Raw genomic sequence first — 24,713 nt, forward strand, 5'->3', positions numbered from 1 at the left:
ATCTTTCTGAACTTCTTTGTTAAAAAGGCACAAACACATTGTCATATTTAAGCATATGGCAAAAGTGAGCTGCCTCAGAACTTGAACAGGATGAAGAGCTTCACTTCATCCTATAAAGAATGTCTGACTGGTCTGATACTGCCTGTTTTGTGTAGAATTGACATGATTGGTGATTTTTCTTTTTGTGCATTAAAAATATACACTCCAAAGTGTTCTTTTGACAATGTGCATACTATTCTGTCGATGAATGGAGTCCTATTTAAACTACGGGGTAAGTGAGGATTAAAAAAAACCAAAATAAATCGGGACATCAGAATTGGGCAAGAATGCATCTAGCGACCGTACTAAGAATATCAACATAGAGCTCAAGCAATACAAAGTAACTTGTTCCCACCGCTTAACTTTTTGCTTAATTCTGTTGACAAGTACATGGTCTCCCATTGAGAAAATGCTGAACACACAGGAAGATAACCATTTTCTGTTTGACCCCGTTTTATATATTTGAAGGAAATTGTCTTGTGCATAACTGCACTGAAGATGTCTGGCATGGACAATGATGGGTGAAAAAAGTCAAACTGATCCTGACATGTTTGTGAAATGTAAGAAAATCTCATTTTTCTTTTGTTACCTTGTTCAGGACTTGCTGAATCCTCATATACTGTATTTAACAACTGCGCCTGCTGCAAGCAACTAGAGCTACCGCCATTACACATTCTGATGCATTTCATTAGCACAAGCCAACATATTAGTGGGTGAAGGTACTGCAGAGGTCAGTGATTTTTTTTATGTATTGTATGTAGATTTTACAGTCTCGCTATTTTCTTGTCAATGCTGTTCCATCAACTAAAAGTTTAAGGTGGAATGAAGGTAATATATTTGTGTGTGTATGTATGTATATATCTACATACATATATACACTACATACGTACATACACATACACACACATACATACATATACTGTATATAAATATACACACACACACACATGGACTAATAATATTTATTTGTCCCAAGGGAGAAATTTGGCTTTTTACAGATTATGTTATACTTTGTAGCATTATTTTTCTTTTTTAATATCATAAAGTGCAACAAAATACCATTCACTACCTTAAAAAGCCCGTCTCTCCTGATGGCCAATCCGCTACCACTATGGCTGTGCCCTCTTTTGGATAATGCCACCACAACCAAGTCCAAATGCAGCAAAAGAAATCAAAACAAAAAATACAATGTGTGTTTAGATTTCTGGAATGCCTTGCTTCTTTATTAATTCATATTCACAAAGGAATATGTTCACGTGAACATCCTATAGGCGTTTCTGTTTAGATTTCACTAAAGCTGATGTCACACTCAACAGTTTCTAGTTGTGGGAGATGTCAGTTTTGCTGAGCACGGTTGCCAATTCTGTTGCCAGACCATGTCAGTTTAGATGACTGAAAAATCGCTGTCCTTGTGTCACATTTACCAAACTGAGTACGGACCTACTGCAGTCATGCTTGCCAATTTTTCTGATACCCAGTAGCGTGTTGCCTGATGGAGCTGGTACTGTACAAAGGGTAGGGTTAAATGCTACAGTGGGTTTAGCAACAGTCTGTCTTTTTCTGTTCTGTTGTGGTACGTAACACACATCAGACAGAGAAGTTTCTCTTCTGCTTGTGAGGACCACAGTCCTTGGACTGCCGAATGGGGCCAGCGCTGCATGAAATGGTTAAAATACCTAAGGTGTGTTTAGCTGCAGTCTCTGCCTTTTCCCCCCCCCATTCTGTCTTAGTATTGTATTTAAAGCATCAGACAGATGATCTTCCCTTTTATATGTGAGGTTCAAAACATGCATGCTCCATAGTTGTCATCAACGCATTCTATGCATTATACTTCCAGATGAACATTCATTGTTTGTCAAATCTCATGCACACACACACAGTCCTCCTTTCTGACTAGAGAGGAAATCAAACCAGTCGGTCTCAGTCATTGGGTACGTCACATTAGGTGATCAGCTACCTCTAACTCGCTAAGATTGTGTAAATGAAGGCTACAACTAAAAATCACCGAAAAAGTAATGTAATGTGACAATGGCTGACAATGAGGAGCTTTGGCTTTTTGACATTCAGTGTTGTTAGCCTTTGAGTGTCCTCAGTTTGTGGCCAATTATCATGATGATGAGAAAATTAAGCAGAAAAAGTGAATACGATGACCAAAGAAAAAGTGAAGTAATTGGATGACCAAAGAGTTAAGCCCTATGGACTTGGCTCGAGTGTGATCAGCGTTAATGGACAGGGTGTTTGTCAGTTCCCAGCAGGACGGTATATTATGGGAGCACCCAGAGAGAAGAGTAGACAAGCAGCTGGCCAAAGGTCTCAAGGGTTATGAAAATTTGGTGTTTCTGCTTTGTTACCTGTTTATCATTGCTTTCAATTTTTATTAAAGTAATACTACACCCAACATTTTTGATATGTTACCTCAATGTAGTCTGTAGTGATGACAGTTTAAGGTGGAATGAAGGTAGTATATTTGTGTGTGTGTGTGTGTATGTATGTACACACATTATATATATATATATATATATATATATATATATATATATATATATATATATATATTTACACACACACACATACATACATACACATACAGATGTGATGACAGAGAAAAAAAACCTCACATTTTCATGAAAAACCTAGATAGTATTTCTGACATGATGGGCATCTATGGTGACAGTGGACAACAGCAAAAAAAAAAAAAAAAAAAAAAATTAACTTTCCTTGTGTTGCATCATCCACATATCAAGGTATCCAGTCCTATGTTCACATTGTCCCAAACACTTGTACTTTTTATTAAAATATTATTAAATAAACCACTTCTGGGAAATGTTCTTGTGAATGAAAATGTAACTGAAGACCCAACTCTGCCTCATTCAGTGGTCAGGATTCCAACCCTGAACCAGCCTATCCATGGGCTAACCCGGCAAGTCACATAGTAATAAAAAAACGTGTGTTTTATCATTTTTAACTATCTGGCACTGACTTTTTGAGGGCTAGGACTACCAGTAAAGAATCAAATATTAAAAACATCAATGATCAGGAACCTCCAAACAGCCTGCAATGACACCTCACATACCTGCCTAGGTCATCAATCTCGCTTCCCCCCCCCCAAAGTTGAGTGAAAATGAGCAACTTTTACAGCTCTCATCCCATTAGGGGGTGAACTCCTGGTGTTGCTTGATGCTGCAGGTGCAAATTCAAGTCCTTCTTACCATTTTTGCTTAAGACAACTATTGATTTATTCTTTTAACAAAACATCCACAAAACATGGTCCAAATAAGAGCCTAATCCTTGGTAACTTTCATAAGCAGACATCAAGATGAGTCAAACGGTAGTACCGGACCAAAAAAAAAAAAAATTCAAAGCGTTTGTGAGCAATTCTTAGGAATACAAGACAATGATGGAAGGCAAGTCTACAATTCAAAAGCTCAGGTACATCTGAGCAGGTTACATTTTTTTTCCCCCACGACAGCACTTTCAACATATGGTTCATTTAACAATATTTTTGTCAAGCATAAAAATGCATTTGAAACATTGTTAGCATAAAACTGGACTAGCTGATATGTGCATTATGCAACGACTAACATGACATTTGTTCATTTATATTTTGATATGGTTCACTGTTGCCCAGTGTTGGTCACCTTAGACTTCCACACTATCAAAAACTTTACCTCCATTTTGCATGAAAGCACAAGTCAAAATTTTTCTTGCCCATCACTATAAACCACATGGGGTAAAGTAACATATAAAAAATATTTTTGGATGAAGTATTAATTTAAGAGTGGATTAAGTGATCTTAACAAAAGATGGATGGATTATGTAAACAACATAAGTACCATGGAGAAGCATTCAGGAATATTACTCTAAAAGTGGAAGGATTACTACTCATTTACCACAGACTCACATGCTCAAGAAAATGCCCATTTATCAGATGTCAAATATTAAAAATGTAAAACAAAACTTTACTACTTATTTTATCTTTTGAAAATACACCCCCCTACACAGGCCTATTCACTGAGAAAAGTGCCAATGAATAGATTTTTAGAACACTAAAGGAAAAAAAAAAAAACCTTCCACTCTCCAAATTTTTAAATAAGGGTTTTTGCATATTTTATGTTTTTATTTAAAGGAAAAGCAGAATTACTACAAATTACAAATAACACTACTAGAGGAGCAAATCACATCAGCCTACAAAGCAGGTATAATGAATAATAAATGTTATAATACAAGTTCTCATTCAAGTATTTTACACATTTTTCTATTATTTCTTGAATTATGTTTAACTGACTACCAGGATATTACAATGAAAATGATTTATTAACATTACATGAATCATATACAGCTATTTATATGGCTTTATGGAATTTGTCCTGCATTGTCTTCAGGCATTTAACGGCCTACCTCAAAGGTCTTGGAAAGATGTACAAACAGCAGTCATTTTATGATTTTAACAAGAACCTCAACCTTCTCCTTTATGACACAAAAATAATGAGCCATACCAGCTGAACAGAAAAAGAAAAAGGATTAAAGCATCAAATCAAAGAAAATGACAAATAAGATTGCATTCAAAAGGCTTCAGCACACTCTAAATTCCTTACACCTACTCAACTTCCCGTTGTGCCCACAGAGCAGATGACCCCAAAAAAGAGAGACATAAATCCTCCTTTGACAATGAAAGAGAATAAAAGTTACATACATCTGCAGAATTCAGCTTTTTTTCTTTTCTTTTTTTTAAGTGAAAGCTAAAAGAAAACAAAACCATCTGAACGAAAAATAAAAACTAAAACACAGTTAAAATTGAAGTCACTCTTGAGCTTTCATTCAAGTAAACTAAAAATCAGATTGAAAATCAAAAAAGTGAACCAAAAAAAAAGGCCTAAAGGATTGTGCATAAACTTGAGCCCATTTGAAAAATCCACTGGACCTCTGCAGCTGCTTAAAAGAAAAACAAATTATCACACAGGCTCTAAAACCGAGGCTTTCTTAATAATTTAACTAATTTTAATTACAAAAGTAACAGACCTGAGGAGAACAAGGTTGACTAAATTGTGTCTCTGAGCACTGATGTATGGGAACGGACAAAACAAAAATGGAGTATATCTGAGAGACAGAAAAATTTTATAAAAATGGGAAAGCTGTTGCAGGGCCTTACTTTTGAACTAGGAACCTGCAATCTCCAAATCAAATCAATGTAACCGAGAATGGCTTCTGTAAATGTGTACTTATTTTTTTTAGGAATTTACTGTGACTTGACCACTGCCCAGCTCCAATATGACAAAATAACTCAAATTTCTTTATAAATGGTAATTCTTGTAATTGAAATCTAAATTGAAAAATATTTAACTCAAACTGTTCCACACAAACAATTTTAGATTGGAACATTAGGCCTAAATTGCAATTAGCATTTAAATTTAATATAAGCTTATGAGAAAGAAAAAAAAAAAAAAAGAATTAAGAAAAAAAATGGTCTTTCAGCTGTTGGCTGCAAGCTGAATGTGCAAAACTATTCACTTTTTTTTTGTTTGTTTTCAATTAAATCCTTTTAACTCAATATGAAAATACCAGAGACTTAAACGCTTCCTGTGGTGTATTCAAAGGAAAGGATTACTTACCAAATTAAATATGAAAGAGAGGGAGGGAATAAGTCAGATGTATGTCTGTCAGGGCAAAGAGTTCATGCACTGAGCACAGTGGCAAAATAGTGCTTTGCTGCTTGTGGAAATGTCTTGGTTATGCATGTATGTAAGCAGGCATCTTGGCAACATGTTGATTGGCTCATGTCCCAAATAGACAAAGACAGATTTACAGTTTTTTTAACATGCATTTTGTAGATGTGTCTGTCCGACCTTTAATAAGACACACTGGTCACACTAGCTAGTAGCAACCATTCAGCTTTTTGTCTTAGAAGCAGCATTTCTATGCCTTTTTTCTCATGATACTCTGTTAAGCATGTTAAATATATACAATCAAAAGCACCTACAACATTTAAGGTGTATTATGACAATTTTTTCAAGTATTCAGTCTGCAGTTCCAGTTGTCTTGAGCTCATTAATGATATAAATCAATGCATTCTCCTTGAGAGTAACTTCGGCAGAAGAGTCTGCTGCAAATGGATCCAACAATGATTTGCAACAGACCAGTTGATACTTGGAAGACGGCAGCCAGAAGAGGAGACAATCTGGTGGACAATCTGACTATTTCCAGTGAAGCATGGCTGAAGTATTGTTTCATTGCGATTACATTTTGTACAATCAGCTATAACATTAAGGGTGATGGGTGTTAACGAAGCACAAGTAAGTGAAAATAAGGCAACTTTCAAAGATTCTGCTCATCATGATATTTAAATGTCTTTTAAGTTTTTTGTTTTTTTTGTACTGTTTGTCTTTTTTCCAGCCTCAAACCCGTCAAGTAAAACTCTCCTTTCAAAACAGCAGTCTCTTAAATGAGTCTTAATAAAGCAAATTGAAAAGGTACAAGTTTTAAAGTTAGATGAGGATGACTAGTGTCTCCTGATTGGTTCATGAACAGCATAAGTCTGCAATAAAGGAGGTCCAAAAAAATTAAAACGTCTCTGCGCTTCATGAATGATAAAATAATTGCAAAACATATTTCTCCAAAACTGATTGTCTTTGAAAAAGGTGTGGGTTTATAAGAGAAATTAAAACAGGCATTCAGCATTTCTTTCTTTTAGTAGTCCATGTCAGTCTTCTCTCAGAGATGAAGTTAAAATAAAACAAAACTTGTGTACAATAAGAATCACTCTCCAATAAAAGAAAAATGTCTTATGCTTCAAATGTTGGACCCCCTGTATTAAAAGCAAAAAAATCAAATTGTTAAAAACCCACACCTCCATTGCATTAGTTTTGCTCTGGTTTTAACTCTGAAGCAGCAGTTTTCTGATTCAGATTTTTGGCACCCTCTCTGGAGGCTGCCTGTGCACTCTGAGCTTGGCTCTGTCCTGGCTGGCTGGGCGGCCGACTAGAGGACTGGGATGGGTAGCGTCGCCTTCCATCTCCAGCAGAAGGATGTCTTCTTCGACCTCCATCTTCACCCATTGGAGGCTGGAAAAAAACAAAGAAAAATTAATATTCTTAAAACAGAAAAGTAATAGATAAACAAAAGCTAAGGAAAACTTTAATTTTATTATGTGGTATTGCAATGCTGAAGTATTACATGTACAGTGCATCCGGAAAGTATTCACAGCGCAACATTTTTTACACATTTTGTTATGTTACAGCCTTATTCCAAAATGGATTAAATTCATTTTTTCCCTCAGAATTCTACACACAACACCTCATAATGACAACGTGAAAAAAGTTTACTTGAGGTTTTTGCAAATTTATTAAAAATAAAAAAACTAAGAAATCACATGTACATAAGTATTCACAGCCTTTGCTCAATACTTTGTTGATGCACCTTTGGCAGCAATTCCAGCCTCAAGTGTTTTTGAATATGATGCCACAAGCTTGGCACACCTATCCTTGGCCAGTTTCGCCCATTCCTCTTTGCAGCACCTCTCACGCTCCATTAGGTTGGATGGGAAGCGTCGGTGCACAGCCATTTTAAGATCTCTCCAGAGATGTTCGATCGGATTCAAGTCTGGGCTCTGGCTGGGCCACTCAAGGACATTCACAGAGTTGTCCTGAAGCCACTCCTTTGATATCTTGGCTGTGTGCTTAGGGTCGTTGTCCTGCTGAAAGATGAACCGTCGCCCCAGTCTGAGGTCAAGAGCGCTCTGGAGCAGGTTTTCATCCAGGATGTCTCTGTACATTGCTGCAGTCATCTTTCCCTTTATCCTGACTAGTCTCCCAGTCCCTGCCGCTGAAAAACATCCCCACAGCATGATGCTGCCACCACCATGCTTCACTGTAGGGATGGTATTGGCCTGGTGATAAGCGGTGCCTGGTTTCCTCCAAACGTGACGCCTGGCGATTAAAACCAAAGAGTTCAATCTTTGTCTCATCAGACCAGAGAATTTTCTTTCTCATGGTCTGAGAGTCCTTCAGGTGCCTTTTGGCAAACTCCAGGCAGCTGCCATGTGCCTTTTACTAATGAGTGGCTTCCAGCTGGCCACTCTACCATACAGGCCTGATTGGTGGATTGCTGCAGAGATGGTTGTCCTTCTGGAAGGATCTCCTCTCTCCACAGAGGACCTCTGACAGAGTGACCATCGGGTTCTTGGTCACCTCCCTGAATAAGGCCCTTCTCCCCCGATCACTCAGTTTAGATGGCCGGCCAGCCAGCTCTAGGAAGAGTCCTGGTGGTTTCAAACTTCTTCCACTACAGATGATGGAGGCCACTGTGCTCATTGGGACCTTCAAAGCAGCAGAAATTTTTCTGTAACCTTCCCCAGATTTGTGCCTCGAGACAATCCTGTCTCGGAGGTCTACAGACAACTCCTTTGACTTCATGTCAGAGCACAAACCAAGCATGAACTGTCAACTGTGGGACCTTATATAGACAAGTGTGTGCCTTCCCAAATCATGTCCAATCAACTGAATTTACCACAGGTGGACTCCAATTAAGCTGCAGAAACATCTCAAGGATAATCAGGGGAAACAGGATGTACCAGAGCTCAATTTTGAGCTTCATGGCAAAGGCTGTGAATACTTATGTACATGTGCTTTCTCAATTTTTTTATTTTTAATAAATATGCAAAAATCTCAAAACTTTTTTCACGTTGTCATTATGGGGTGCTGTGTGTAGAATTCTGGGGAAAAAAAATAATTTAATCCATTTTGGAATAAGGCTGTAACATAACAAAATATGGAAAAAGTGATGCGCTGCAAATACTTTCCGGATGCACTGTACTTAGCTGATGTCTTTGTCCAAGGCAGCTTACAACATTTGAGATGTAGTTGGTTACATTTCTCACAGGCAGGTGATGTGACTTGCTCAGGGTCACACAGTTTCAGTAGCAGGATTTGAACCCACAACCAAGAACACGGCCGTTACTATCTTTAGCACTTACTAGGAGGCTTCACACCCCGTGCTAATATCATCAGTACTACAAAAATGTTACAAGGAAAAGGGGTGTCTTCTGTTGAGTTTCACACACTTGAAGAGTGGGGGGTAAACAGTAGGTTGGGGGCTGGTCTCCCTTCAGTTATAATGCTGTAGAAAAGCTGGGGGAGGTGGGGTCCCATAAGGATCCATGCATGTCAGAAAGCACATCGGAGGGATTTAGGGGCAGGGGGGCAACGGCTCTCAATGATTGGGGCTGTCACACCACAAGATGAGGTGGAGGAGTTCCCACGAAGGTCCAGGGCTAAGGCATCGAAAGCCCCCCACTAACACCACCACTGGTTCACAGCCTTAACCACTACGCCACATTGCCTATTAATTAGTACTTTTTTTTTTTTTTTTACATCTGTGTGATAATGAAAAAGTTCCATTAAAGGTTGAAAGTACTTTACGACGACAGTAGGCTGCCCAAAAGTAAAGAGCCACTGAGGACTACGTTTGATCACTCCTGGTTTAAACTGTCAAGTTTTACTAGGGCATGTGTCAGAAATATAAGAATGAATTTTTAAGGCCAAATTTGTGGTTATGAGGGAGGGGATCAACCCAATATCCAATATTGTTAACCATGCAGACATCTACAGTCTAACTACTTGTATTTTAAGACTTGAAGATTGTAAGACTTCACTGTCATAGATGTGTACATAAACATAGACACACAATTATATTATAATAATAATAAACAAGAAATTGGTTTTGCAGTCATTCAGTATTTTGTGGGATGACTTCTTGCAGTTATCATTGATTTACACCACTTGTGCATTTATCACATAAACCTCTGAATCCCCAACTGCAGGAGTTTATCCCCATTCATGCAGAAGGATCTGACTAAAGGTGTTACATGAATGCTTTCCAGATATGGCAAGTTGGGCTGCAACTCGACCCCCTTTATCTTTTTTCTATTCTGTCATGTAAAATGTAAAACATCAGACAAATGAGGCTCTTTTCTGTTTGTCATGTCATAACAACCAGGTTTCTTATTCCTTGTAGTTGCATCATATTCATTGTACTTCAGGGTCAAGCGCTCACTGATCTGTCAGCCTTAAAATGCATATTAGCCCTCCTCTATGACTTAAGACAACATCAAACCAATCATGTTTAATTTTGTTGGGGCAAGTCATAGAATAGCTGTAGTGAGCAGCTGGAGATGTGCATATGACTCAAAAATGAATTCAGTGACTGAAAAATTGCTGGATAAATCATGTGATGCAACATGGCCTAAAGTTGCTGACCATTTTGAGTCAAAGGACCGTATCTGTAGACATTGGTAAGTCAAGGCATCACTTGCACACTAGCATTTCACCAGATAGTCGTGAATGCAACCATGTGTGTGGAAAAGCACTGTCCTACCATATGGTCAGATATCTAGGCAGTGTAAGCAGAAGACCTCTGATAGGTCTTGCTTTAAGGCCAGCACAGCATGCAGCCTATCCCAGATGCACAGGCTATGTCTGTGAGGCAGATCTGAAAAAAAACTCTGTCCTCTCTGATAGACTAAGATAATATATAGCTCCTGTTCTGGTAGGTTCACAGTGAGCAAAAAGGACAGTCACCCATCCTGCAATCAGGTGAAATATTCCCTGTTGTTGAGTCACAGTGGAGTGGCTTTATTCACACTGTCTGGCAACATTGACACATGCCAGCACACCAATCACCTTCTCCCTTACTTCTTGTGGCATCTGAGACACTATAGAATGCATAGAAATCCTGACAAGTGTGGTCTTTGGCTTGCTATGACCTAAGATTTAAACTAAAGCTTTTTAAAGGGTAACATGGTCAGACATTCTTTCTAGACCTCTTTAAATAAAAGTGTACCTATCTAGCTTTGTGTATTTGGTAAGATGCAATAACTCAAAATGTAACCTGTTTTGCAGTAAAATAAATGAAGAGCCTTTTGTTAAAGCACACAATATATAACTACAGTTTTCTAATTCCAGAAAATGCCCCCCCCCCCCTAAAATAGTAATCTTTCATTTTCTGGTAGGCATCATATGCCACAATCATTAGTATAAAAACCCTAACATTTTCTAGCTTAATCCATTTCAGAGTTGTGCCTACTCTTGACAGCACTGGTCAGATGGCAGCAAACTACCCATTAGAAGGCACCAGTTCAACTCACACTCATTGACTGACTTTGTGTTAATGCAACCAGAACAGAATGACACCGCACTGACATTATCTCAAGGTCTGTGTATCTGCACGAACATGGCAGTTTAGAAATAATTGTGTGTTAGAAATAGTAATTATGTGCAAAATTTAAATGACACATAAACCGATAAATTTGTCTAATCAAAAGACCCTGCATTTTGCATTTATTACCAGTGAACAAAGACAATAAATGAATTATTAAAAATGAGTGAAGTTGTCACTCTGCCATCATAATAAAAATTTTTCACCCTCAACATGATGGCTGAAACCCCTTGTAATGGTCGAATAAATACTGGGTGAACTTCATATGTTTTGCTGAGTTCTAAGTTATCAAACACTAGAATTTACAGTCAAGAAATGAAGTGTTTTAAAGAATGTGAAACAGACTTAAAATATTGTTAATATAATACAGGACAGGCACATCTCAAAATTTGAAATTAGTAGGAAATAAAAAAATCTTGCTGTGGTTTGTTTGATGAGGAGTTGAAAAAGAAGCTGCAAAGGAAAAAAAATATTAGACTTATATGCCTTGTGTAACTCCTATGTAAATATTAGGGCAACCATCAAGAAGGATCTTCTTGAAGATGAAAGGCAGCTAGAGAGCATAATAGCAGATAAGGCAAAAAAACATGGCCCAAAAAGCTTCTTTTGGTATCTTATTAGTAAAAGAACAGTCAGGTAGATGGTGAAGTGTATCGGGAATAGTCAAGAGGAATTAAAATATACAGACAATGAAACAGCAGGATAGGGGTGAAACTAAAAGAAATGGGAGTTCTGGGTGAAGTGTGTACATATGTTTCAGACAATTCTGCCCCCAAGAAGCAGAAGGTTATGGTACAGATGATACCAAGATAGGTGGACAGGCACAATTGAATTAAATCATTACAGAGGGATTTGGACAGCATACAGGCTTGGGTACATTAAATTTAATGCAAGTAAAAGAATTAGACATATGAAGTAAAACGGTCAGATTTGAATACAAAATGGGAGGTCTGAAATTTGAAAGTATTGCACAGAAGAAGTCATCAGTATCAACGTACAGACCGTATCTCAAAAGCAACTAAGAAGGCTAATAGAATGTTAGGTTATATAGCACAAAGTGTAAGTCAAAGGTGGTTATGCTTAAGATTTTCTACACACTGGTGAGGCCTCACCTGCAGTACTATGCACAGTACTGGCCTCCAGGCTACAGAAAAAGACATAGAAGCACTAGAAAAGGTTCAGAGAAGAGCAATAAGGCTAATTCCAGGACTGTAGGGGATGAGTTGTGAGGAAAGAATAAACAGTGGATCGTGGCTGTTATTTTAAAATGAGTTCAACAAAAACACATTAAAACTTACATAACACTGCTTTGAGGCAGATAAATTACATTCATCCACTTATAAAACACATCTAGGAGGTATATACTTACATCTACCCTGAAATCTTCAAGACGCTTGAATTTACTCAAATACTCTTGCAATTTTGTATCAATATCCAGATTTTTAGCTTTTGAGTACTTGAGATAAGCCCAAAATTTTTCAAGTCCATATAACTGTCCTATAAAAAGCACAAAAGAAAAATAAGTTAAAAACCAAATCTAAAAATATATGCTTCCAAACTAAACATAATTAATGCATCTGAAAAATGTTTCCGAAATCTAAGTCACATATCCTTTTCAAATCAATGTCTAAAATTGTAATAATGTTGGACTCTTCCTTAGCAGTAAACCAAATGTAACTAAATAAACTGAATATATCATATAGTACTATGCAAATGCTTTAGGCACTTCAGAAACTTACAAAATAATTATTTACATCGTTAATTTATGTATTCTCAATTATTGTGACAATAGAAAGAAAGAAGAAAAAAAAACACAAGAACCATGGCGTATAAAAATGGCAGCAGGTGCTTTGGAGAGATTAGTAAAAATTTGCCATTTTTTGCCCATAACAGAAGGCAGTTAGTCCACCAAATGCCAGGAGAATGATACACTGATGAATATCCAAAGGCAACAGAGGCAGATTCTTATTCATCCAAGAGTTGTCTGACTGGTCCTAAGTTTAATCTCTACAACATGACAATGACCTCAAACAAATACACATGGCCAAAAACATAAATCTATCTGCACTGAAATGCAGTACAGGGAGTCAAGCAACTGAACATATGGCCCCCACAGAACCCTGATCTCAGTATCACTGAACCTACATACATTATATACAGTCACGGAGCAAATTATTAAGAAGAACTATATACCTGCTTATCCATGCAATTATCTGTTTAGGCACTCATTTGGTGGCACAACAGCACAATGCATAAAATCATGCAAGTATACTGTGGGTCAGGAGCTTCAGTTAATGTTCTCAGAAATTTTGACTGTGGTATGACTATTGGTGCCAGACGGGCTAGTTTGAGTATTTTTGTAACTGCTGATTTTCCTGGGATTTTTAAGCATAATAGTCTCTAGAGCTTAAACAAAATTGTATAAAAAAAACAAACAAAAAAAAATAACATTCAACAACAAATAGCAGCAGCAGTTCAGTGCACAGAATTATCTTGTTGCTGAGAGAGGTCGGAGGAGAATGGCCAGAAGGGTACAAGCTGACAAAAAGGCTAAGGGTAAAGTCAGATACCCACTATGTACAACTGACATGTGAAGAAAAGCATGTCCTAATGCACAAAACACTGAACACTGAGGAAGGACATGTTGTGCTCCACTTTTGCCAGCCAAGAACAGAAACCCGAGGCTGAAGCGGACATAAGCTCACCACATCTGGCCAGATATGATGAAGCATGATTTCTGTAGTGGCATACAAATGGCAGGGTGAGAATTTGACACGAACAGCACAAATCTGTGCACCCAACCTTTTTCGTGTCAACATTCTGGACTGCTGAAGGTAGTGGTATAATGGTGTAGAGAATGCTTTCTTGGAACATTTTGGACCTGTTGATACCAATCTATAATCGTTTGAAAGACACAGCTTATTTGAGTATTGTTACTGGCCATAGACATCCCTTCATGGCCACAGTTTACTCATCTTTTCTGGCAACTTCCAGCAGAATAATGCACCATATCACAAAGCAAAAGTCTTCTTAAATTAGTTTCATGAACATGACAACTTCCATATTCTTCAATGGTCTTCACAGTCAGCAGACCTGAATCCAACAGAATACTTTGTGATGTGGCAAAACGTTAGATTTGCAGAATGAACGTGCATATGACAAAACTGCAGAAATTGTATGATGCATAAGACTAGACAAGAATCTCAAAGAATGTTTCCAATATCTTAAGAATGATACAAAGAACTGTTTTCAGAGTAAAATGAGGCCTTACCAGTATTGTGCTCTAAATAATTTGCTCAGTGAAGTTATATATTCATACATACACACAAACATACCAAAAGCAGTATTTTTTTTTTTTTTTTACTCCTGGAAGATACCAGTTTTTTAATTAAAAAAACAAACAAATGTAAACTACATTGTTCATTATTCACTTTTGGCATCAAAAAAATCCAACTACATATATACAAGAAACTTACCAGCCTCATAATCTTTAACAGTTTCTTCCTGAAAATCTTTAAATATATCAGGTCTAAATTTTCTTTCTAGACCATAGCTGTAGTATCTGAAGAGACACTCCAATCCATACCTTGTAGAGGAAAAGATTTATTAAAAAAAAACACATTAAAATGTATTTTGTTGAACAGAAATGCATCAGCACGATTTATGCACAGTAAAAGTAATTATTTAGTATTAAATATATATATAATGAATTCTTTATTTAAATATTATACATTTAATTTACCTGTAACCCTCTTTTCCATCCTCAACTGCAAGGTACCTAAATTCTTCATACATCTTTCTGTTAAAGTGATCCCGTAAGAAAAAGGACCAAAACCTAAATAATGTGTTCATTTCTTGTGATTGACCAATTCCCAGTCTCTTTCGTTCTGGAAGAGAACAGACACACTTTCTTAGAAGACAAATAATTCCAACAGTAGTAGGAGATTTTGATAAATGGCAAAAATTAAGATTACTGCTTTCTTAAATTAACTGTCTGGAAATCCAAATGCTTTTAGAACATTCTCAAATATGCTTTACGGACAAGATGAAAGCAAAACTGCCAATGGGTTTTATTCAGATTACTGCTAAAGAGTTAATAAACATGACAGTTCCATAAAAAGAATGCTATTTCTGTATATTACCAATTCTTTTACCAATACTTTTAAGGCCAATTTCACAGTTGATACATAGGAGACTACAAATTTTCGGTATGTCGACTTAATATATTACACAGGAATGGAGATTATTATACTTTTCCAATATGTCTTAAAGACCAGTTAGAGTTGTGGGATATTAACTAATATTAATAGATTAAAATTTCTAAACGTTCACCAGCTTATTTAATACTTGGGAGAAGATATTTTTTTTCTCCCCAAGTCAAAATACTTTAAATACCATTAAAAACAATGTAGTAATAAGCCACACAGGAGTCCGAGTGAGTGACAGGAGTGTCCAACTACGTGAACGCGAAAGTGCTGCAATTGTCCAGACTCACTAAGATTATATAAAGGTCTGTGACTGAAAACCGTTGGGAAAATTGTACATTGCAACAAGGCCTCAAGTCAACAGTAATGATGTTCCAGATGAAAATCAACTGATTTTCAATATATAAGAATGAATAGGTGATTGGTAATTTGGTAGGTCACATTTTTTTCAGCTTCTAACCTTTACAGTAATTTAGTTAGAATGCTCTCTTAAGCGGTAGCTGAAGTAACACACCTATCTTGATTCTAGTCTAGAAGATTAGAATATTATTAGTCTTTTCATTAAAGAGTAATAAGCTGAGAAAATCGAATCAGAAGAGTCAACCTGTGCAATTAGCCAAACGACAAGAAAAGCTGCTTTAATGAATCCAGACCTTTTAATTTTGTCCTTTAATTAAAAAATGACACTTCTTGTCTGAGTTTGGACAATGACTGAGCTTGCTCCAAGTACAGCAGCTCACATTTTCAACAAGGAAAAGAAGCTACAAAGAAGAATTTGAAATTGGTACTTGGTAAACAATAGGCTTGTTAGCGTAACAGCACATTTTGTCAATTTTACTTGTAAAACTTACACATGTTAGCCTTGCATCTTCTTGATAAACATCTTGTGAACGTTTAGTAGATTTGTGGCTTTTTAAAGATTTGTATTTTGTTTATTTTTTGTTTATGAAGTGTTATACAGTAGGAAAAGTATTGCATAATTAAAATGGTAATCTTAATATAGTATTTTTATGGTTTCTAAATAATATGCCTACATAGTTTAAATTTTGTCAAACGACGAACAGGTACCAGTTTTGGTCTATAGTTTAACTATCAAAGTACCCAAGTTAACACTTTAATAACAGAACTTCTACATGTCTGGTTATGCTGGAGCTTAAAGTAAAACATTTTTTAAAGGAATAAAGCGGAAAAGAATTTGGAATCTACATAGGAATCTGCCCATTCAGTGAAATGAAATCAATATCTACTCAAACAGCACCCCTGGTCAACAGAAGAAAACTGAAAAGTCTGTCCTAATCAAAATTATAAAAAGAGCTATAAAAATGTGGAAGGTTATGATCCAAAAGAATATAACTAATAAAAGCATGAAACTAATAATGTAAAAAAGAAAACGAAAACACCCTCTCTACTAAAGTGACAGTACTATAGGCTAGGAAGAAAAAAAAAAAAAATAATAAAAAAAAATATATATATATATATATTAAAAAATATATATTCAGTGCACATTAGAACTAATTAATTTAAAAGCATTCTTTATAAACATTCTGTTACTGCTCTGACCCTTTTTAGTAATCCTGGAAAAGCTGTGTGGAGTTTTCATCTGTTAACATGACAAAGAGCACTATAAAAATTAATATGGCTTATCTATATATTTCAGTGTCACTTGTTCTTTAAAATAACAATTCTGAATGTAGTTTTCCTTTTGAAAAAACTGTTACCATAAAAATAAAATCTTGTATATGCAGATATTTTTCTTTCAAAATTTTAATGAAATAAAAGATTCAATAATGGCGTAGAAAACAACAATAGGTCAAATCAAATTTCAAGCTGTTTGGTAAATAGAATACACACCATTTAGGCAACGTCTGCGATATTTGTGATATACATGTTGCGTAAAGCCATTCTCCTTTAGAAGCTCATGTGACGGATGCTGAAACTTTGGCAAGGACTGAGGGGTGCAGCCAAAGTTTCCAAGTGCAGGTGTACCTTCCGATGGGCTGGCATTTGAGCTGAAAAAAGAAAAAGAAAAAAAAGGAGACAATTTAAAAACACTAAGAAAGGTGTTTAACATTAATATCAATTTCTTCTTATGAGTTTAACCATCGTTTATTTTATATAGTGCCTCACATAACACACTATCATAAGAAGCTATAAAAATAAGAAAAACAAGCTCAGTTGTTTGTGGGATAATATCATGCGATATCTTCTCCTTGTAATTAACCATAAAATTTTTAAAACTGGCAGGTGACTTCATGATACAGATAGTCAACCTGATATTAGAATTGTACTCAACTAATGTATGTCAAAAGGAAACAGTAAAAAAAAAAAAAAATATATATATATATATATATATATATATATATATATATATATATATATATATATATATATATATATATATATGCTACAGAAAATGCATTATTCAAAATGCTATAAATTCTGTGCTTCAGGCTTCCTTCATGAATTTGGAGTTGTTATGCATTAATCCAAAGTCCAATAGCAAAGACTACCTTTAATATGTATATACACATGTACAACTAGTCAACAATATTCACCACCACCATTCATGATCAAACAGGAGTGTCCAATATTTTGTATGTGCCAACATGCTGGGGGTGGAAAATCAGAAACAACAAAATTTCACCTTTTCAAGGAATAAAAGACTACACAAAAGAAGGCTAAATATCACATAAGTGATTAACAAATCTGATTACAAGTGTCAAGTAATCGGAGCATCCATTAATTAGTCTTTTCATGGGTGTTTCAAGAAAGGGAAAGAGGTTTATATCTTAGGTCTGCAGAATCGAGAACTGTAACTACAATAGGGAGGAACCAAGGACATTAAATGATTACCAACAACCTCTAGACAAGCATTGATAATGAAGCATTGATAATGATGCACTAACAGATTTCTATACAGTTTCAGGGAGAAGTACAGTACTATTTTTTTAAGCAGCTAGTGGTTCCTTCGAGTAGTCTCTCATCCCAACATCCTCAAAACAATGATAATATGCTCAAAGTCAAGTTGAAAAAAAATATTCTGTGAAGAATAACAAAGTCCAGGGAAAGGAAATAGCACGCTAATGAGGAAGTAAGATGTGCACAGGAGCAGAACAGGATATGCTCCCAACATGCATTAAGAATTCTGAAAATGCAGTCACTAGAAGTGTTACTGTAAACACACTCATCACGTTTCTTTTTTCAAATATTTAGTTCCTTCTGGAGTATATCCTTTATGAAATTAAACTTTAAATCATGAAATTAAACTTTTCTCCACTCCCAAGTCCCAAGCAGTTATACCATCATCCACAACAGTTAAAACTGATGCAACTAATTTAGAGCATCAGTAACCATTTATGTAACAGCAGTTAACAACACCAACAAGCCATTTTACATATTTTAACAGTCTGTTTACAAATAGTACAAATAAGTTCTAGTGCATTCATTTATACAACACATCAAATGTAGAGTATATTACTTTTAATACTGCAGTACTGTGTTCATGTAATAACCATAAATGTCTCGCCTTGTTAACTTCATATTTAATTGACTTTACATGTTCACTAAGTATCAAGCATCAACTCACAGTTTAGATGACAAATTCTGAAGAAAAAAAAAATGCTACTCTATTTTACCTAACAGAGGCAGTTCTCGGCCTGTGCTCTCTGGAGTCCATAACCCAGCCAACGTGGCACTCCATTGGAGGATTGGAACTGTGTCTGGTTTTCCTTTTTCTTGGTGTCTGAAAGAGGGAGACACCAAAAACACATTACAATCATTCCTGTACATAATAAAAAAAAATAGGTGCCAATTCAGTAGAAATAGTAAATTCAAACCAGAAAATGTTACCTTGGCATCTACTGGCCGTCCTTCTTTAACAACTGGGTAAAACCGGGGTGTCTGAGTAGGATCTTTTAACCGTGGTGTACGAGGCGTGCGTGGTGTTCTGGCATTACGGTAATTTGGAGACTCTGGCACAGTCGTTGGCAAAGATCGAGCAATGGAGGATGGCTCAGGAGCACCAAACAACTTATTGGCTAAATCATCCATAGGTACTAATGTAATTATTAAGGTAAAAAAGGACATAGTGTAAATAATTTGAATTTTATACGTTTCATTAAACACTGCCTAGCAATTAGGTTTTACAACAAAATTTATTAAAATTATGTGAAATATTTTAATAGGCAAACAAACCTTACAAACGCAAGTTTACAGAACCATATTTACAATTTTATCTATTGTTAAATGTTTAGTTCTCGTTTATAACTTGATGAACTGCTAGGACAAAATTAAAATTAAAACTCACTTTGTTGTAACCTTGGTGGCCCTGGGGGCACTTCTTGATTTGGATCTACTGGGGGTTCTGGTGTTAAGCAATCAAATTGTTCACGGCTGATCAGATGTACCTTCTTGAAGTTTTCAACTTCTTGCTGTAAAGATAAGACCATTATAAAAATGCAAAGAAATTAAAAAAAAAAACATTTGGTACAGTTTTATTTAAAAGCAACTACTTTAATGAAATGACCACTCTGAAACTATTAGTCAATGCTATAGTATTCATTAAAAACATTTTTCTATACTGTTTTAACAAAAGGTGTGCAATTATGCTGTTACCAATAGCAACGGATCCCTCAAATTGAGTTTCATTATTATTTAAAGTTTAATGTTTAATAAAATGGTTCAAACACAAAATAAATAATTCTTAAAAAGAGTGCACAAGTCTGTTGACAAAATAAAAGACTGTTTCTGAAAATTACCTGAGATTCAAAAACAAACATCTTTTCCAAACACCTAACAAGTCATCCAAGCTCTAAAGCCTATTTTAGTAACTAATGTGTTTTCAAATACTGATTGAGAGCAGGCCATGTGAACACTACACACAAAGGTTGATCCCATAATAGATTCATTCAGGAAGCACACTCCCACTGAATCCCATTCATAGGCCTGACATATCCAGAAACAGTCAGGTCTTTATTGCTAAAGGCATAATGCAAAAACAAGCCTTAAAATGTTAGAGAATGGTAGAAAAGACTTGAAACCTACAGAACAAAATTAAGTATCAACTAGCTTGAAAAAGAACAAGTAGACTTCAAAATAAAAACCGTTTTGTGTTTTAGAAGTCAAAAGTTATTTGATCACATAATTAAATTATGACTGATTTAAAAACTGACACAAAAACTGGTAAATCGTAAAAACAAAAGGAAATAGTTTTAATTTTTTTCACAAAATTCTTCTGAATCCAGCTTGACAAGGCATCACATTATTTAAGGTACCTAAAATATACAATAATAAAAAAACTGAAAATTAAGTCATATAAACTGAGCTATCACTATAACACTAATGATTTAACGGAGAGGCATCAATGTAGGTAGGGAGAGGCCCTCCCTCTAGTAATTTCTCTACTGTCTAGCTCATAGAGTTCCAGATATCGAGTTAAACAAACTTAATGATAGTTTATTATGAATGAATCCTTCTTAAAATCTGGTAAGACTAAGCTCATTGTTTTTATCAAATTATCTATGCTGCAAACATACAAATGGACACTTAGTTTTAAAACTCACCAATTTGACTAGAACAAAGCAGCAAACTTTCAGTTTAACAAATCAAGACTTCTATATTTTGGTTATGTTTGTAATAAAAAAATGCAGCTATGAGAATTGGTAAACATGAAAAAAAAGCACATTTATGAATTCAGATATCCAGGATGTAAAGGTAATATGGAACTAGGGCTATGCAATGCCCTAAAAATTCCCATTATTACATCATCATTTCAGCACATTGACAACACAAATATTATCCCCAGGGTGGGGAAAGAAAGATGCTTGTGGATTCCAAATAATTAGCTGCTCTACCCATGTAACCTGGAAAGAGGCTGCACAGGGTGGTGGGGATTTGGTGTGCAGTGTTTTAGCTTGGGAAGCAGTACTTTCGTTGTCTGATAAGACTGCGGCAAGTCAGCACACATGGCTATATTCAACAGTGTTATTACTTGGATTCAAAGGCAATTTGTTCCAAGTTCATTTAAAACTGTTACTAACCATGATGCCATACTAGCATGAAACTCTCAAGTCAGATATGAATATACTGAATCCTGGAAAGAAGCGCACGGGAAATATCCGCACAGAACAAAGCGCACAGTCATAAGCGCATGGGAAATAACCGCACATAGAAAAGTGTGCACACGGAAAAAAGCACACGGCGGCGACATATACCTATTACAAATATAAAATATACTCCACCTACAATGCGAGACATTTTTTATTATAATAAAACAATGACTGATTTGCTCTTGCACAATGTGTCTGTTCTTCATTTTCATTAAGGAGTGGCACGTTGTTGATTGATTCTCATGGCACCTCCAAGTATCTATTCCATTTGTTGTGTGAAAACACAGATACTCAAATTCCTTGTAACCGAGAATTTGCTCGTCTTTCTGACTGATTGAAAACTCCATCTTGCTTACTCACAAAAAAAAAAAAAAAAAAAAAAAAAAAAATGTCGACTTGCCTTGCTCGAAAGTTTGGGAAGATTAAAGAAAACTAACTGTGTGGCCTATTTATAGGACGACCTTTACTTGCCGTAATCAAAACTATAAAACCCTAATTTGCCTACCTGTGGAATAAGAAGGTATAATATAAATTCTGAAAACTATTGTAAAGAATAATGCTACTTTTACATGACCCATGGGGAGGTGATCCCCCTTGGATGTTGAAGCATGTGTATTTTAGTATAATAATATTGAAGGGGGCAGTCCTCTTGAATCTACGAGCACCTCAAAACTCACATTCAATTTAAGGTTGCTGGTCCTTTCTTTTAATAATATCCAAATAAAGCTCAGCTATGGTTATTAAGCACTTCATGTTATCAAGATGAACAAAATTACTAAAATACAGCTTGAATCAAATCAAATGAATGTAGGACACTATCATGAAAAAGAAAACATTAACTTTATAAACACCTAACTTGCTCCTTCAAGTGACTTCAAAATGTACAAAGTAAGTCTATGGGGTTTGAACATGGAATCTTGTGGCTTCCAGGTCAGTTTCTAAAGTCCATAAGCATAACAGCTGCATACATAATTTTTTTTTTTTTTTTTTTTTTTTTTTAAGAGATAATTATGCACCAGAACATTTATTAATGAGGATTCTCCTACAGAACCTGCTCATTTCATCTTGCATAAATGAACTATTACTTCCAGCTAAATAAATTGGTGAATACACCTGTATTGCACATACTAGTACACAAAAATATTGGGTAATTACTGTATATGCAATTGAACTTTAATTGTAAAGTTTGTTATTGCATTTTAAAGTCCAAACATGAAAACACTACTGTACAGTGGGGCAAAAAAGTATTTAGTCAGCCACCAATTGTGCAAGTTCTCCCACTTAAAAAGATGAGAGAGGCCTGTAATTTTCATCATAGGTACAGTAATCCCTCGCTATATCGCGCTTCGCCTTTTGCGGCTTCACTCTATCGCGGATTTTATATGTAAGCATATTTAAATATATATCGCAGATTTTTTGCTGGTTCGCGGATTTCTGCGGACAAGGGGTCTTTTAATTTCTGGTACATGCTTCCTCAGTTGGTTTGCCCAGTTGATTTCATACAAGGGACGCTATTGGCAGATAGCTGAAAAGCTACCCAACTTAGTTTTCTCTCTCTCTCTCTTGCTCTGACATTCTCTGCACCTGACGGAGGGGGTGTGAGCAGGGGGGCTGTTCGCACACCTAGACGATATGGACGCTCGTCTGAAAATGCTGAAAGATTACCTTCACGTTGCTCCCTTCTGTGCAGCTGCTTCGTGAAGCGACATGCTGCTTCGCATACTTAAAAGCTCGAAGGGCACGTATTGATTTTTGATTGTTTGTTTTTATCTGTCTCTCTCTCTGACATTCTCTGCTCCTGACGCTTACTCCCTTGAAGAGGAAGATATGTTTGCATTCTTTTAATTGTGAGACGGAACTGTCATCTCTGTCTTGTCATGGAGCACAGTTTAAACTTTTGAAAAAGAGACAAATGTTTGTTTGCAGTGTTTGAATAAAGTTCCTGTCTCTCTACAAGTTCCTGTGTTTCTGTGCAAATCTGTGACCCAAGCATGACAATATAAAAATAACCATATAAACATATGGTTTCTACTTCGCGGATTTTCACCTTTCGCGGGGGGTTCTGGAATGCAACCCCTGAAATCAATTAGGGACTACTGTATACCTCAACTATGAGAGACAAAATGAGAAAAAAAATCCAGAAAATCACATTGTCTGATTTTTGAAGAATTTATTTGCAAATTATGGTGGAAAAAAAAAAGTATTTGGTCAATAACAAAAGTTCATCTCAATACTTTGTTATATACCATTTGTTGGCAATGACAGAGGTCAAACGTTTTCTGTAAGTCTTCACAAGGTTTTCACACACTGTTGCTGGTATTTTGGCCCATTCCTCCATGCAGATCTCCTCTAGAGCAGTGATGTTTTGGGGCTGTCGCTGGGCAACACGGACTTTCAACTCCCTCCAAAGATTTTCTATGGGGTTGAGATCTGGAGACTGGCTAGGCCACTCCAGGACCTTGAAATGTTTCTTACGAAGCCACTCCTTCGTTACCCGGGCGGTGTGTTTGGGATCATTGTCATGCTGAAAGACCCAGCCACGTTTCACCTTCAATGCCCTTGCTGATGGAAGGATGTTTTCACTCAAAATCTGACGATACATGGCCCCATTCATTCTTTCCTTTACACGGATCAGTCGTGTCCTGGTCACTTTGCAGAAAAACAGCCCCAAAGCATGATGTTTCTTTCCACCCCCATGCTTTACAGTAGGTATGGTGTTCTTTAGATGCAACTCAGCATTCTTTCTCCACCAAACACAACGAGTAGAGTTTTACCAAAAACTTCTACTTTGGTTTCATCTGACCATATGACATTCTCCCAATCCTCTTCTGGATCATCCAAATGCTCTCTAGCAAACTTCAGACGGGCCCGCACATGTACTGGCTTAAGCAGGGGGATACGTCTGGCACTGCAGGATTTGAGTCCCTGGCGGCATAGTGTGTTACTGATGGTAGCCTTTGTTACTTTGGTCCCAGCTCTCTGCAGGTCATTCACTAGGTCCCCCCATGTGGTTCTGGGATATTTGCTCACCGTTCTTGTGATCATTTTGACCCCACGGGGTGAGATCTTGCGTGGAGCCCCGGATCGAGGGAGATTATCAGTGGTCTTGTATGTCTTCCATTTTCTAATAATTGCTCCCACAGTTGATTTCTTC

The 24,713-nt window shown here is 36.3% G+C and overlaps 1 protein-coding gene across 2 annotated transcripts in view; it reads right to left on the reverse strand.

Annotated features, from left to right (window-relative positions):
- Positions 1-4,135: 4,135 nt before the first annotated feature.
- larp1 (La ribonucleoprotein 1, translational regulator) overlaps positions 4,136-24,713 on the reverse strand; it is a 129,102-nt gene continuing 108,524 nt past the window's right edge. For both annotated transcript variants that reach the window (XM_028812868.2, XM_028812869.2), the window contains exons 12-19: positions 19,759-19,882; positions 19,302-19,507; positions 19,088-19,194; positions 17,304-17,461; positions 14,990-15,134; positions 14,724-14,833; positions 12,617-12,744; positions 4,136-7,097 (exon numbers count right to left, since the gene is read on the reverse strand). In XM_028812868.2, the coding sequence (XP_028668701.1) occupies positions 6,894-7,097; positions 12,617-12,744; positions 14,724-14,833; positions 14,990-15,134; positions 17,304-17,461; positions 19,088-19,194; positions 19,302-19,507; positions 19,759-19,882 (1,182 nt within the window). In that variant the 3' untranslated portion in view covers positions 4,136-6,893. The remainder of the gene's footprint in view (positions 7,098-12,616; positions 12,745-14,723; positions 14,834-14,989; positions 15,135-17,303; positions 17,462-19,087; positions 19,195-19,301; positions 19,508-19,758; positions 19,883-24,713) is intronic.

The sequence above is a fragment of the Erpetoichthys calabaricus genome, chromosome 11, assembly GCF_900747795.2.
Source record: "Erpetoichthys calabaricus chromosome 11, fErpCal1.3, whole genome shotgun sequence".
Lineage (NCBI taxonomy): Eukaryota > Metazoa > Chordata > Cladistia > Polypteriformes > Polypteridae > Erpetoichthys > Erpetoichthys calabaricus.